This window comes from Rattus rattus, chromosome 1, assembly GCF_011064425.1.
Source record: "Rattus rattus isolate New Zealand chromosome 1, Rrattus_CSIRO_v1, whole genome shotgun sequence".
NCBI lineage: Eukaryota > Metazoa > Chordata > Mammalia > Rodentia > Muridae > Rattus > Rattus rattus.
This window is the reverse complement of record NC_046154.1, coordinates 38,586,570-38,602,667: the sequence shown is the minus strand read 5'-3', so window position 1 is coordinate 38,602,667 and position 16,098 is coordinate 38,586,570. Positions and strand designations below refer to the sequence as shown.

General features: G+C 50.4%; 2 protein-coding genes across 3 annotated transcripts; one reads left to right on the top strand and one right to left on the bottom strand.

The window, feature by feature from the left end:
• The first annotated feature begins 2,536 nt into the window (after nt 1-2,536).
• Elovl1 (ELOVL fatty acid elongase 1) lies at nt 2,537-7,124 on the top strand. Of its 2 annotated transcripts, none has more exons than XM_032899224.1 (8): nt 2,537-2,673; nt 5,007-5,066; nt 5,234-5,424; nt 5,582-5,662; nt 5,799-5,855; nt 5,938-6,043; nt 6,123-6,259; nt 6,410-7,124. In XM_032899224.1, the coding sequence occupies exons 2-8, from the start codon at nt 5,021-5,023 to the stop codon at nt 6,629-6,631; spliced, it is 840 nt and encodes a 279-aa protein (XP_032755115.1). In that variant the 5' UTR covers nt 2,537-2,673; nt 5,007-5,020; the 3' UTR covers nt 6,632-7,124. The 2 variants fall into 2 exon arrangements, with proteins under 2 accessions (XP_032755115.1, XP_032755111.1); XM_032899220.1 differs by lacking the exon at nt 2,537-2,673 and adding an exon at nt 4,150-4,304.
• Nucleotides 7,125-7,386: 262 nt separating this feature from the next.
• Nucleotides 7,387-11,688, bottom strand: Cdc20 (cell division cycle 20). Its single transcript, XM_032899213.1, has 10 exons — nt 11,237-11,688; nt 10,983-11,131; nt 10,794-10,890; nt 10,565-10,693; nt 10,273-10,469; nt 10,071-10,165; nt 9,762-9,990; nt 9,054-9,179; nt 8,017-8,134; nt 7,387-7,638 (listed from the first exon to the last, which is right to left on the bottom strand). Exons 1-10 carry the CDS (start codon nt 11,415-11,417, stop codon nt 7,460-7,462), a joined length of 1,500 nt encoding a protein of 499 aa, XP_032755104.1. The 5' UTR covers nt 11,418-11,688; the 3' UTR covers nt 7,387-7,459.
• Between the last annotated feature and the right edge of the window lie 4,410 nt (nt 11,689-16,098).

Genomic DNA, 16,098 nt, shown 5'->3' with positions numbered 1-16,098 from the left:
GTTAAGAACAGACAGACCCCCACCTCTGATATAAGGTCCCTATTCCCCAGAGCTTTCATAGGGAGATTCATCTGTGTGCAGCTGTGTGCTGTTCACTTATGTGTATTCTGTTCTCCTGGGGTTGGTGCTTTGAAGAATCCATAGTTGTGGAGATGCCATTTGGCAGACTTAGGCTGTATCAGATATTGGAAGATGCCTTCTGTCAGGACCAAGTTAAGAAAAGCCTTCACGTCTGTTCATTCATGGAGTCAGCTAACATTTATTGAGGTCTTGCTACAGTCATCTCTCCGTGTGGCCCAGATGAATATGCACATACTTGAAGCTTCCTGTTTGTTTGACTTTAGGACAGTGCCATCATCTTTCCAGGGTGTTTTCACAAGGAACATGTAGACCCAAATCTCTCTGTAGGGCTTTCAGAGCCGTTTGTATATTTGCTCATTGTTTAGGAGAGATTTGTAAAGGAGCACGTGTTAATCACATTTAAACATGTCCTTTGTGTGCCGGCCGGCCTGATTCTTACTTTGTGAATGTTGAGACAGGCTGCAAAGCACTTCACATGGGTTGCTGCCTTTAACCCGCACGGGGGTTCTATAAACTAGGGACTATTGGCTCTCATTTTTAGGAAGCTCCACAATATATGCACAGTCACGCACACGTTAACCGGACCATTTAAGCTCAGAACTTTAGAGTCAGGTGTGGCCTTTTTGAATACACTTGAAAGATATCAGGACCTCGATAAATATTGGTTAGCTCAATAAACACTGCTCTCGAGGGAAATATAATGACGTACTGTTCTCCCCACTTGACTCCGGGTCTTAGTGTCTCCTTTCCTTCCATTGTCCTATTTACTTTCAATATCAAATCAACAAGCATGAAGGGTCAACTGAATGACAGATAATGGCCCAATTATGGAGTTAACAGATATGACTCAAATATGAACTTTTCCCCTTGAAAGGATCGTGGAGTTGGGAAAGGTGCAGAAAATTGTATGAGAGTTAGCTAGAAGCAGGAGTAGTTTACTTCATGGAGATATGACTGTATCTTGTGTCGAGCCAAGAGGAAGGCGTGAGAGTCGGAAGCAGCCCCGTGGATGGATATGTTTGTATGTAAATTTGTGAACATTCATCTAACAAGTCTTAATCACACATGCAAAACACCATTCTGAACACTCTATGAGAGCTTTTGGATCCATCGTGGGTGTTCACTGCAGGAGAGAAAGATGCTGACATTTGATGACTAAAGTTTGGGCTATGGCTTGAGAATGACACATCAGGGACATTAGGGGCCTAGTGTATGATGATAAAGAAGTTGGGTTTGGAAGTGAATTCTCTGCTGTTTTTTGTCAAGAGTAGTTTTTGTCAAGTGCTAACAGGTAATCTAAGAGGTGCTCAAGACTGTACTCTGGCTTTTGTCTCTTTCCAATGCCTTGGTAGCTACGTCCACCAATTATGAACCTATTATCCCTCCCAGCCACTGCCTCTTCTAAATTCCTCAACTCTCTACATATTTACGTCATCCAGTTGTCCAAGCTGTAATTGAATCATTATCGGAAAGACAGATTTCATGTCATCCAGTAGTTTGCATTATCTGGTGCTGGGGGTGGTGGTGGTGTTGAATTGACAATTAACTACTCCCTCCCCCACCCCCACCCCCACCCCCGAAACGTTGTCTGGCTTTCCCAACCCCAGCTGTTACCTCTTCAGACCCAGCTGTTTCCTCTCACCTGATCTCTCTAGTACCGTGTACCTGGGCAGTAAGTTATGTAAGTGCGGGGAGCAGAGCTTAATGTGGTTTTGCACACTGTAGATGGTCAGTCGATGTCTGACGAATGAGATGAGCCACCTCAAAATTCTTGTTTTTAATCTGCTTCTAGAATAAAAGTCAGACTGCCTCACTTTGGTCTCCAAGATCTACCACATTGAACCACGGCTAATTTCACTTGCTACCCCCACCCGCACCCCCTTTCACTACCTTGAAGGTCAGTTTAGACAGTGATTCACAGTTCTTGCCTGGGGCCACTTGTATTCTCCCATCTCCGTTCCAGGAAATCCTCTCAGAGGCTCCTAAAGCTAGGACTCATCCAAGTTTATAGGCTCTGAGAAGCATGGTGGTTGGCCGGCTGCTGCATCCCGCTAAAGCCTCCTGCCACCCCAGTCAGCCCTTAGTAGGCACAGCTGGCCCTCCTCTTGCTGGAAAAGCCTCGAGGGAATGGTTGAACCCTGGAAATGTCCCGTAATCTTAAACCGCGCTTGTCACAAAGCAGACAGCAGATGAGTGGGTCCTCATGCTGGACCGGACCGAGGACCACGAATGGGGCCATGCAGGCTGAACGTCAAGAAGCTGCTGGGTGCGGGCCAAGTCCTAGTCATCGGCGGGACAGGCTGAGAGATGCGAAGGAAGGGGTGGAGAGCTGGGGCTGGGTGTGCTTCCTGCCCCGGGATCTGGCGACCCGCCCCTGCTCCCGCCCTTGCGGCCAGGCAAGCGCTGGACGGCCCCTCCTGCCTCGGCCAGTCGCCCAATCAGCAGGCGCCCCCCGCCCGGCCCGCCCTCTCCCCCTCTGGTGACAGAAAGTCGGCCCAGCAGATGAGGAAGTGGCCGACAGGAGGCCCTGGGGACTTCTCTCCGGCCCTGATCCCTTTGAACCCTTCACTGCTGCCCGCCTGGCTCCCACTGGTGAGTGTGTACCTTCCATGGCTCCCCACGTGCCAGCGCCCCCTGCCTGGCTGGCCAGGCTAGCCCTGCCCTGCCCGCCCTGCCCTGCCCTGCCCAAGCTGTGGGCGAGGCGTTTCCTGGGGTGAGTGGGTGGGAGGTCCCAGCTACTGGGGCTGGGCCTGCCCACCACGATCCCTCCCAGGCACCTTGGCCCCTGACCCCCATTTGCTCACACCTAGTTCTTTTCCAGTACCTCCTGGCCTTCCTCCCTTTGCCCCCTCCTCTCGTTCCCTTTCCTGCTCCTTGCCGGTGCCCTTTTTCCCATCCATCTTAAGGGAACTGGCCCTGTTCCACCGCGGGACAGGGTGGGGGCACACCCGGGTTTCCCTCAAGCTTAGGGAGAGATCCCTCTCAGAAGTCTGGACTCCCTCCAGTCCTCGGGGTCACTGTGTATCTACCGGTGTTAAGTGGTAGTGAAGGGCGAGAGTATTGGAGGAGGTGGTTGAAGCAGATAAGGAGCTGGCGAGCTCACATGTGTCAGAGAGGAACTGTGTGTGATAGCACATGCCTAAGTGCTAGGCCCCACTCCAACATAAGCCACCAACAAAAGTGTGGCTGAAGGAAGAAATGAGTGCTGCTCACCCAGAGCTCTGTGTGAAGAAAGGGAGGTGTGGGTGAGATGTACCCGTGCCTGGTCAAGTAGCCACAGTTAATGCAATCCCTGACAGGTATGAAGTTGAGGAGCCTAGCATGTCAGAGTCCAGTAGGGGAGGCTATTTTTGTGGTGTGGTCAGCATGATATGTATGGGCTGTGTGTGGATGTGTGCTAGCTCCTGGTACCGTACGCATGTCTCTGAGGTGGTTGAGAGTCGTATGATGAAGGTATGTATTTATTAATGTGTGAGGTAGATGGTAGAACTTGAGCCCCAAGGCAGGAGAGTGATGGAGAGAGAGCACCCAGAGCACTCAGGTTGTTAGGCAATTGCCTGATCCCTCTGGGACAAAGTCCTAGGCTTTCCTGGGTCTAGACTAAGTTACTGTATCCCTGGAAGCTTTCTCTTGGCATTCTTTCCAACTTTGAGGAGGAGGGGGCCTAGCCCATGAGGCTCCCTCCCAGAGGAGGGAAAGATTCCTGAGACCTCCCCCACTCCCCCACCTCCTCACATACCACTGGTGTCCTTACCCTCCCTCCCTGGTAGGGAAGGGTGATGCCCATTCTGAAGTAGGACAAACTGAGAATTCATGGCTGGTTTGGGAGAGAATGCTGGGTGTGGATTTTTAGCAATTCTTCTGGCTTTGGCCAGAGGTTCTGGCCAGAAGTTTCTGGAGAACCTACAAACTTAGCTTATCTGGCTGGTCAAAGGTGGTGAGTCTGGGGCCTTACCTGGCTTTCTCAATTCTGGTGGGTCCTGCTTCTCTAGGCATTGACCTGTGGCCTGGACCCACCCTCCACCCCATGCCCAATGTAGCGGGGGCGGGAGTTGGGCGGGGCTGCTGCAAGATCTAGTCAGACAGGTGGAGCCGCCAGGGCAGGAGTCTCAAAGAGCCAGGCTCCTGGAGTGGAAGAGAGAGAGAGAGGCAGAACTTGCCGGTGAAAAGAGGGGAGGAGAGAGGCTGGAGGTGAAGCACTGGAAGAAGGCAGAAGGCTGGAGGTGAGAGCCTGGGAGGCAGAGGGGAAGCCTGGGGCACTTGTGTTCACCAGGGGAGAAGTTGAGCCCTAGGTTTGTTCAGGTACTAGAAAGAAGGAGAGGGGACCATGGAGGTGGGAGTCCCAGCAGGGAACAGAGGGGAGATGGGCGTCTTGGGACAGGACCAGAGAGACTTTACCTGAGAGAAGGAGACCGTGAGAGGAGTGGCTGAAGGGGAGAATCTCTGGAAGGAAGAGTGTCTCTCAAAGCAGAGTTAAGACTGCTTGCCAGTACGGGGGAGGAGGTTCACTGGGAAGATGAGCTGTGTTGTGAGGAGAAAGGCTCCAGAAGGAGACCTGGAAGGCAGAGTTCTCTTGAAGAAGGAGGGAGGGAGGGAGGGAGGGAGGGAGGGAGGCAGGGAAGGGAAACCCTCCAGAGTGGAGGGGAAGGTGTGGAGAGGAATGGTGGGCGGCTCTCTTCAAGCAGGCTGGATGCTCCATCCAAACTGCCTTTTCTCCCATATACCCCTGCTCACCATGGCCAGGATTCAACTTGGGGCCTTGGGCATGCTAGGAAAATACTTTACCACTGAGTTGGATTCACAACCCTATCCTTTTGTCAGTGAGGCATCAGAGTTGTCTGATTCTGTGTCTTGTCTCTTTGACTACATGTGTGATGGGGTCATGCATGATCCCTGTCTGATGCCCACTCTCCATCCCTCCTTAGAGTCCTTAGCCAGGATGGAGGCTGTTGTGAACTTGTACCAGGAATTGATGAAGCGTGCAGGTAAGCTGCAGTCTATAGCCCTGTTCCCTTCTTCTCTGGGATCCCAGGATCTAGGATTGTGTCCTAAGGAAGAGTCCTAATGAACTATTTGTGACCTGACCTCATGTCTAGACCTGGGAAGGTTCTTAAACCCTGTGACCCTCACTCCTTTGACATCCTATTCACAGATCCCCGGATCCAAAACTACCCTCTGATGGGATCCCCCTTGCTAATAACATCCATCCTTCTGACCTATGTGTACTTCGTCCTATCACTTGGGCCTCGAATCATGGCTAATCGGAAGCCTTTCCAACTTCGAGGCTTCATGATTGTCTACAATTTCTCACTGGTGACACTCTCCCTCTACATTGTCTATGAGGTAGGCTGGAATGCCTAGGCTGTAGTTTCTGTCTGCAGGGTAAGAGTTCGGGTACAGGGCATGGGCCAGAGCATGGCAATTCCCTATTCCAGAGGTTGTTAGTGAAGAGGAAGGGTTGTTGGAGAGGGAATGAGGGGTCTGATCCACTCTTTCTTAGTTCCTCATGTCTGGCTGGCTGAGTACGTACACCTGGCGCTGTGACCCTGTAGACTTTTCCAATAACCCTGAAGCACTTCGGGTAAGTAGAGCCTTAGGTAACCATAATTATGAGCAACCTAGCTAAGGGAGAGTCAGTAAGACCTGTGTGGCTGGCCAGTTAGCAGAGGCTCTTTGAATACTGTGTGAAGGAGTAAGATTGGTCTCCCTTCCCACAGATGGTTCGAGTGGCCTGGCTCTTCATGCTTTCCAAGGTCATTGAACTCATGGACACAGTGAGTAGTCACAGCTACTAGAACTTGGGAGGAGTGGAAAGGAAGGCACTGGCACTCAGCCTCTCCTCCATTCTTCTCTCAGGTGATATTTATTCTCCGGAAGAAGGATGGGCAAGTAACCTTCCTCCATGTCTTCCACCACTCAGTGCTTCCCTGGAGCTGGTGGTGGGGGATAAAGATTGCTCCAGGTGAGCAGTGAAGGCCTGGAGAAGAGGGTGGCCATCGGGAGTAGAGGTTCATCTCCTGACCGTCTTCTTCCCACCTTAGGAGGAATGGGCTCTTTCCACGCCATGATAAACTCCTCTGTACACGTCGTCATGTACCTCTACTACGGATTGTCTGCTCTGGGCCCTGTGGCTCAGCCCTACCTTTGGTGGAAGAAACATATGACCGCCATTCAGCTGGTGAGGAGACTGTTGGGCTAAAACCAACCACTATGTCTAACCTCGTCCCTTCTACCCAACCGATCTCACCTGATCCCAGCCTTCCCCACTCAGCTTTCGTCTATTTCTACTCCTGAACCTATTTCTGACCCTTGTCTTTTTCTATCCCAGATCCAGTTCGTCCTGGTCTCACTGCACATCAGCCAATACTACTTCATGCCCAGCTGCAACTACCAGTATCCTATCATCATCCACCTCATCTGGATGTACGGCACCATCTTCTTCATACTGTTCTCCAACTTCTGGTATCACTCTTACACCAAGGGGAAGCGGCTGCCCCGTGCAGTTCAGCAAAATGGAGCTGCAGCGTCCATGAAGGTCAAGGCCAACTAGCACCAGGGCCTAGACGGTGCCCACCTAAGTGCCTCGGGACTGCAGCTGGGCAGCACCCACAAGTATCCTCTCCACCTACACCCATGACCAGGACTCTTGTGGTCAGGACTGAATAGGCGGATTGGCTCTCTTCCCCACAGCTGGTCTACAGGGACCACTGTCCCCATTCCTTCTCCCAGCCAGTTCCAGGGATGTGGCCTCATGCTGTCTGCCACCAGAACTGGAGGCTGGAAAGGGCTGGACACTTACTACCCACTCCTTGCCTTAAAAACTCGGGAGAAGAACACTCAGGGCTGGCCCGCGCCCGGGCCTTGTGGCCTTTCTCCTCACACTGAAGAGGTCAGCAATAATCTGTCACTGTGGACTCAGGCTCCCTTTTCACTCCTCATGGAAGCATGAGCTTCTGGGCCAAAGGTCAGGATGGGCAGGCCACAGGCCTGGCAGTGCAGGCTGTGCACTCAACTGTGTCTTAATTAAAGTGACAGGAAACCACCGAGATTGTGTGTGTGTGTGTGTGTGTGTAAACGAGGTGGGGGACATAGCTTTGGCCTCTGGCTTGTTTACAAACAGAAGGGTGGTAGTGTAGGCAGTAATTCCAGCTACTGGGAAGGGTACAAAGCAGGAAGCTCACAAGTTCAAGGTTAGCCTGGACCCTGTCTCTAAAAATGAAGCTCTGCGGGTGGCCAAAAGTTCCCACAAGACTTCTAGCTCTAGTCAGAGTAGGGGCAGCCTATAGGAAGGATGCTGGGATACAAGAAAGGAAGATATGAACTTTATTAGAAAAAAATAACAACAACAAAAAAATCAAGAAGGGAAATGGGTTGTCTTTCACCGGATGCCTTGGTGGATAAGGCTACTTTTAGATATGCTGGCTTTTTCCCGCTCCCGCCGAAGAGCAGGGTCCAACTCAAAGCAGCGCCATAGCCGCAGAGTCTCATCGGCTGCTGCAGATGCCACTGTGGCCCCGTCTGGACTCATGGTGAGACTCAGGACCCGGGCTGTGTGACCTACGGTAAGAGCGGTGCATTTGAGTATACCCACAGCCCTCCTCCAATTCTGTTAGTCACCTAGGAATGAAATGTGAATGCCACTCACCCTTTATAACTGAGTGCGATTACAGTATTTATAAGGTTAGGTTGTGTGCATTGTCTGAACATTCTAAATCACACTTCCTATCAATCTTGCCAAAGCCCCTGGCGAGCCATTAATTACCCTGTTAATTAGTCTGTTATTTACCTATTCCCAACATTTCACATAAATGGAATCTTCCCACCATCCTCGCCAAAGTTCCTGGCAAGCCATATTAGCCTGTTTATTCTCAATATTTCATATGAATGGAAACATACACTATGTGGCCTTTCTGCCTGGCTTCCTTTCCCACCTACCTTTGAGCTCTGCCACCTTGGCCATGGTTGGGTACTTCCAAATAACCAGCTGGTTCTGGGCAAAGCCATGGCCTGAGATGAGCTCCTTATAGTGGGGAGACCAGAGGATGGAGCACACCTGTGGAAAGAGTCATCATGGGCATGATATTCCTCCATGATAACACACTCAGAACTGAGTGCTTTCTAGGATTAGAAACCCTATCAGGTCTTAATGGTCACAGTGCTTACTGAAGCCCCAAGACAAGTATCTGTGTAAGACGAATCCACCAGAAGCAATGCCACAGAGGACTGCGCCCTTGTGTAACTCCAACCATCTGGCTTCAGAGAGCCCATGCTTGCAGCGAAGGCTGAGTGTGAAGGGAGCGAACAGGGAGAGCTGGAGCAGATACAGCAAGGCACATCAGCAGCAAGATGCCGTGGACGTTCCGATGTACTTGGATCTTATGCTGTAGGTTGTGGAGTCATCACAGGTTTAAGGACAGTAATATACCTACCACTCAGACTGTTAAGTATAGAAGACTGGAAGAGAGAATGTGTGGGAGCCTTGGCACAGGGTGCATGCTGGTAATCTCAGCACCTGGGATGCTAAAGCGGGAGGCTCATTGCAAGTCTGAGGCCAGCCAGGGCAAGACCCTGTCTCTGAATGAATGATTGAGGACTCTGCCGAGGAAGGGACAGATGTGAATGATATTCCAAAGTAAAACTGGAATATCTTGAAGAGGATGACAGAGTGGGCAGCTTTCCAGATTTCTAAGCAGGTTCTGCTACCTGAAACAGTGCAAGAGATCAACAGTACATTTCAGGAAGGCAAGGGAAGTGACAAGCTTAACTGGGACCTACGGAAGAGGTGATGCTTGAGGACCTAGGTTGGAGATAAGCCAAACTAGGAAACGGGAATGCGAAAGAGGGCTGAGTCGGGAATTTAGAAATGATCAGGTATAGGTGGAGTAGAATTGGCTGTTCAGAAATCAGAGAGAGGAAGCCTGTGACAGGTTGAACCATGAATCAATCACCAGTTGCAATCACAACAAAACTACCTGGGAATGCACATCCACAGCACTCAGACACGCTCCAGAGCAGACGTTCCAAATGCGAATGTGTCGGTCACTGGTACCGCCTCCTGTTGCCAGGATATTGGACTGCCAGGGACACCATGCAACAGCCTAGTTGGAATGGATAAAGGCTGGGTCAGGTCAGCAGACAGACAGTAGAAGTTCTACATGTAAAAGCACTGAGCCTTTCTATGCCCTCCATTCCCTTGAAATGACAGAGAAGCCTTGGTATATGTATGTTAAAGAGCTTCTTCCACTATAGCTGGGCAGGGTTCTCACCTATTCTAATCCAACTGTGCTGCCTACCACCCAGCACCTGCCCTGTTACCTGACATCTAGCCCTGGCTGCTCCTCCATCAGTCTCCTGGAAACCCCTCACGGTGACCACTCTCCTCTTTCTACTCAACACACGCTCACTGGGATCGACCCACCTTGAACTCTGCTCCCCAGCTATAGGCTGACCAGCTCTTTATTAAACCATCAGAGGTGATAATATGCACACAACCAACACCGACAGGAGATGCTTCACGCCAATGCCAATGTTGGAAGTCAACCAGATCTCAGGGGACAGTAATCATCTGAACACACAGTGCATCAAACCAACTCCCAACATCTAAGTGTTACAATTAAACCCAACCCCACCTGTCTTCTCTTCTTAGCGGTCCCTAGTTTACAGGGACTAAATGCTCTCACCTTGACAGCACCTTGATGTTGAGTGAATGTCTGAAGGGGAACCCAGCCACTTTCTCCAGGACCACTAGGCCACACGTTGACAATGTTATCATTGCCACCGCTTGCCAGATGTCGTCCATCTGGGGCCCAGCGTAGCCCACATACTTCCTGACTATGGCCACTCAGTGTGGCCACATGGTGTTCTGCTACCCGAACATCGTGGTGGTGGATGTGGCCAGATCGTGAACCACTGAAAGAAGAAAAATGAGAGTTAGCTCTGGATGGCAGAAACCAGAATGATTTTGCTATAGACTAACAAAGACCACTGACCTGGACAGGATATAGCTGTTCCAACTCAGGGAGCTTACTCGAGCCGAGTGGCTGGTCATGTTTCGAAGCCGTTTCTGCTGCTGCACATCCCATAGCTGCAGAGGCGAGACCACAGGGTCACAGCCTGAGGCTGAGCACCAGCAAGGCAAGTTCATCTCTGAGCCCACTGACCACGGAGCCACAATATAGGGCCCAGGCTCACCTGCACCTCAGCATTACTGGTGCCCACAGCCAGGTAGTTGCCCTCTTTGATCCAGGCCACGGATGATATGTAGTCCCCAGGCTGCTCCATTTGCAACAGCTGCAGGATGTCACCGGAACCAGCGTTCCATAAGTACACACTGTTGTCCAGTGCCACAGCTAATACATTTCCAGAGCTCCAATCGACAAGATTCAGGTCTGCCAGAGGAAGAAAAATCAGGAGGCTTTCTGTTGGACTGGTCCAATCCCAGGCCATCTTCAGCATCCACATAAAAAGACAATAGGGCACTCACAGTAGTCATTCCGGATTTCAGGGGCATCAAGAATCCTGTCTGGCAGGGAAGGAATGTATCTGCAAGCCTTCCGACTGGAGCCAGGCGTGGCTTTCTGGCTGTAGAGTACTTTCAATCTGTTCTGGTAGCCTGTGGCAAGAGAGTGGGTCTAGCCTTAAAAACTGATACCCACCCACATGTCTCCCCTTAGGAAGGGCTGACGCCAACCTCCATGAATGTCATTTCTTACCTTCTGGGGCATTCTGAGGTTTTCCACTGAGCCTGAGGATCTTGGCTTCCTCCACATCAAAACCGTTCAGGTTCCTAGCCCAGGCTTTCTGATGCTCCTGAAATACACCGGTGGTGGTGAGGCAGACTGGTATCAACCAGGGGATAGACACATCAGGTCTCATGTCTCACTGCCCCTGTGGAATCATACCTTCTTGGTGGGCGTACCCCCGTCTTCCGGCTGGTTCTCCTTGCTCAAGAGGAAGCTGGCCACCTCCATTTGGGAAGCACTACGTTGGGGGATATAGCGGTCACCTCCAGGTTTGCTAGGGGTGGTCTGAACCTTAGAATTAGATTTGCCTGGGGCAGGGAGAGAGAAGTCAGACAGCCTGACGAGGTTCCTGAAGGCAGCATGAAGGTCGACTCTCAGCGATTCCATCCTCCCTCCACCTGCCACCCACTCACCAGGAGTTCGGCCCGGGGTCCGACCGGCGCTGTGTGATCTGTTGGCGGCCCGCATGGGCGAGGGGGCTGGGCCTGTGGCTTCTTTTGCTTTGCGCTGCCAGCGAGCAATCGGTGCATTGGGGATGGGCGCGTCCAGTTGAAGCAGTGAGTGCAAATCGCTCTCGAACACGAACTGTGCCATGGCCCGTCTACCCGGGAGAGGGGCGAGAGGCGACCAAACTCAGGACCTCGCAGGACTCCTGGGCTCTGCCTGCCGCAGCTCGCACCAGCCCAGCACCTCTTCGTAAACCTCTCGCAAACACAAATCCCTGACTCCTCAGTGCGTCTGTAGAAGTGCCGAATGCGTTCTTTTCTGACCGGCTAAAGGCACGCCGAACAGTTATTCTTAAACTCTCCGCTGCTAGTGTTCATTGGCTCCTTCAAAACCCAACTGTCTTAACCGTCGCCTTTGCCGATTGGTCGCTACACTGAAGAGGGGCGGGTCTTCCGGGAGCAAATCTCACGAGAGTGCGATCGCTAAGCGTTTGGAACGAAATCCCGAACCCACCTCCGGGAGCTTTAGTCGGAGCCCAAATCGGAGCCCGGGGGCGGGTCCTGGTAGTCAGTCCTCGGGACCGCTCGTGGTTGGGCTTTTGGCTGGGTTGGACCTGGCAGTTAGAAGATCTTGGAGTCTGTGAAAGGTCGCATCAAAGCCTGAGTGGGGGTGGTCCTTAGGTTATATACACACACGTAAACTCGACCCCGAGCACCCAATTGGTTAGAGACGGTGGGCAGGTAGCGGTCTGAGTGGGGAGGGCGCCTGCTGGGAAGGAATTACGTGGGCCAGTGTGGAGTTCAACAAACACAAAGTGAGAGGAATGGGGTGGGGGTCAAAACAATGATCAGAATTCCAGCCTTTCGTTGTGAAGGTTAGGTTAGGCTGTTCTTGGGGACATCCTGTGGCGGACTCTAGTGCGTCTTTGGATCCTTAAGAGTCCTAGAGATTGTCCTTACCTAGGTTGCGCATCACCTGCCAGAGCAACGCCCATTTGGTTTGTTTCAGACAAGGGTCTCACTATGCAGTCCGTGCTGACCTGGAACTGACCTTCTAGAAAAGACTGGATCTCAGAGATGCGGTGGAATTTAAGGCGTGCCACTACACCGGGCCAAGAACCAGGCTATACTGATAGAGACACTAAGGCTCAATGCAAGGAATTTACCCAAGGTCATAAAAAGAGAAAGGTAAGAATCCAGGCCTGGAGAGATTGCTCAGTGGTTAAGAACTTCTTGCTCTTCCACAGGACCAGAATTTGGTAGCACACAACAACCTGCAGCTCCCGCCCCAGGGCATCGATGCCCTCTGATGGGCTCCACGGGAACCAGCATACACCTCCTCCCCTATAAAAGTAAAAAATTTTAAAGAAGAAGGGAGGCTAGAGAGATGGCCTAGCTGATACCACTGGATGTTCTTCAGATTATTCAAGGTTCAGTTTCCAGCAGCCAATATAGTTCCCAACCATCTATTACTCCAGTCCCAGGGGATCCAGTGACCCCTCTGGCCTCCACCAGCATCAGGTGTGCATGAGGTACACAGACATAGATGTAGGCAGAACACATTTTAAAAAGAAGTTGCCCTTTGATCTCCCCACCCATAGTGTACCTCTGCCTCCAGCAACAATAAAAAACATACAAACAAACAAGAGTCTAGCATCTAGGTGTGACTGCCGTTTAGTCCAGGGCTTTAGTGACTTGCATGAATATGCTCAAAGGTAAAATAGCATTAATACAAGTAATAATGGGTGCTACTAATAGAGCATCTGTTAGCCACTGCATTAAAACAGTTTACATTTTTTGGAAACACACTGTTATGTAGCCCAGGCTGACCTTGAATTCCATGTAACTAAGATGACCTTGAACCTCTTTTTGTTTTGTTTTGTTTTGTTTTTTTTTGCTTGTTTTTTTTGTTGTTGTTGTTTTTGAGACAAGGTTGTGTGTAGGACTGCCTGCCCTGTAACTCATTCTGTAAACCAGGCGGGTGTCAAACTCAGATGCCTCTGCCTCTGGAATGCTGGGATTAAAGGCGTGTGTCACCACACCTGTCAGGTTTACAGATCTCTAAGGCAGATAACTATAAACTGTTAGGTCAGAGAGCCAGGCATGGCGGTGCACACCTTTTGCCCCTCTAATCCCAACACTTGGGAGGCAGTGGCAGATGGTTCTCTGTGAGATCCAGGACAGGCAAGGGCTGGGTAATGGACCCTGTTTCGAAAAAACAAACAAAAGGAAAGAAATTGGGTCAGAATGAGGTAAGAGATGTCAACAAAGGCACACCATTGCAGTCACAACAATATGCTGCCCAGGAAGAGGTTGGAAGCCATTCAGTCCTAGCCTACAATCACCTCTGATGATGGCAGCATCTTCAACTGTTAGCCAAACTCACCGTTGTCTCTAGCTCTGAAGTACTTGTTTTCCCGTTTCTAATTACCTTGGAAAACTAGAGATTTAATGTTCTGTAGTTCCTTAGTGGCGAGTTCCTGAACCTCAGAAAACAGAAAAGAGTAGCCTAGTGTCAAGCTTCCATGCTAAGCTATGGTGTTTGGCTTTTATCTGCCAGGAACTGTGGGGCCAGTGAAAGTTTCTGTGAAACATGTAACATGTCGAGTGGTTTTCAACTTCTGGGCTGAGAGAGCTTTAAGACAACACAGCTGGGCTGGAGAGATGGCTCAGCCGTGAAAGGGTAGCCTCACAGCCAAAAATATAAGCCAGTGGCAGCTACAGCAGATGTGTGCATGCCCCAAGCCCCAAGTCAGCCAGAGATGTAGGGTTGAGACCTTGCCTCTAAAAGAAAGAGAAAAATGAACCTTACAATTAAGATATGACATTGAGAATCAAGTCACTAGATTCTGGGGGGAGGATAAGGAGTGAGACTATGGGGTTCGTTTCAGAGGGTGTGCAGGAAGCACACCAGATGTGGGGTCTGCGAGCTCAGCTGTGAGCCCCGCCTCTGAGCTCCTCTTCTAGAACAGTGCGACTTAGAACTGCCATAGCCAAGTACCAAAAAGTGGATGCCCTAGGGGACAGACACCTGTTGTCTCACAATTCTGACACTACAAGTGCTAGACCAAAAATGGTGGCGGGGTGGGTCTTTTGGTGACTCTGAGGGAGAATCTGGGAGAATCTGGTCCGTGCTTCTCGGGCTCCTGGTGGTTTGCTGTGGTGGTTGGATTCTGGCCATCTTCACTTGGTTTTCTCCTTCTGCCATCTATGTCTAAAATCTCCCTTTCCCCTAAGAGTGCCAACCATACTGAAAAAAAAAAACCCACAGTTGAGGTACTTGAGTTTAAAATTTCAAAGTCTACATTTTGGAGATGGGGGACACAATTTAACTATATCCTCCCATGGAACCCAAACAGAAACAAAGCTCTCAGGAATCCTCTGGTACAGACTCTGTGAATCAACCCTGTCCACCAAAGTAGAGAAGGGTGAAGTGGGTCGGTCTGGTGGTAGCAAACAGTTGACATATGGCATATTCATAATTCATCCCTCTGCCATTAAAAAAAAATCTATTTCAAGAGACTCAAAACTAAGCATTTGAATAATTTATTCCTCTGCCCCTCCTACTGACGGTGAACCTGTCGTGTAGTTATCCCCTCTGGCCTGATGTCATCCTTGCTGCTTGATGTCTAAGGTGGGTGCCTGCTCTGTTATGAGCTCAGTGCTGTCCCTTGATGGTTTTCCAAAATCCCACCCTCACCTTCATAATGTGTCTTCATTACGCTTGTCAGTTTACACAGTTTGTGCTGTCCCTCTCTGCCAAGACCCGGACTAGCAAGGTGGGTATCTTTGGAGCTAGCAGAGACCCCAACACGGTAATGATATTGAGAGTTTGAATGGCTCAGAGAAAGCCATAGCCTGAGTGGTTTGAGTGTATTTCCCACTGCAACGGGACATGAAGTGTCAAGGAAGCTAGCATGGAGTTAAGGCAGCATCATTCAGAAAGGTTTCATTCAGACGGTATTTATTGAAGGTCTGCTACCTCTCATGCACCAAATGGTATTCAAGGTGCCGGGGGAAAGGACAGATCCTAACCCTTGCCCTTTCAAGCCACCATCCAGGAGCAAGAAACACACACGTTAAAATCCACACAAAACACTGTGGGCACTATAGAAGTCTGGGCTGGAGATTAGAACTTTCTGATGGTCACCGTATGATAAAGGCCGGAGTAGGAAAAGAGGAAATAATTGGGACACTAGTTGAGGTATATTAAGCATTGACTCTATCTTAGTCGATGTGCTGTCAATCGTTCACACCACTCTGTGGGGTTCTGTTGTCATCCATGCTTTGTAGCTGAGAGGACAAAGGCTCAAAGGCTTTCCGCTATTTGCCTAAGTGCACAGCTAGCAGGAGTGCACGACGGGCCCAGAACCTGGCTCTAGCCCCGAGCTGGCTCTTCTGCTGCTCAGAGAGGCAGGAACAGAGCCAGGAAGGAAGGTGATGCTTTGGGACCCAGGATGGAGGAGGATGCCAAGAGAGATGGAATAAATAGAAGGCAACAAGACCCAATTTGATCTCATAATTAGAAGGCTTGCACCGTTTCCTTAACAGCATGATAGTAGGGGACTGAAGTACTCAAGAGTCGGTAGGAGGTGAGGAAGTAGAATCTTTCCCCACCCCCAAGAGTTTGGATCTCAGGAGGAGCTACAGGGCATGGCTCCTTTAATCACAGCAGGCAGATCTCTGTGCCAGTCTTTTCTACATAGCAAGTTATAGGCTGAGTTATATAATAAAACACCGTCTAAAAAATGAAAATAAAAGCCAGAGAGCCTTGTGACCGTGAAGAGAGCTCTGAATTTGTGAGCAGCCGTGTGGAGATCGTGTTATAA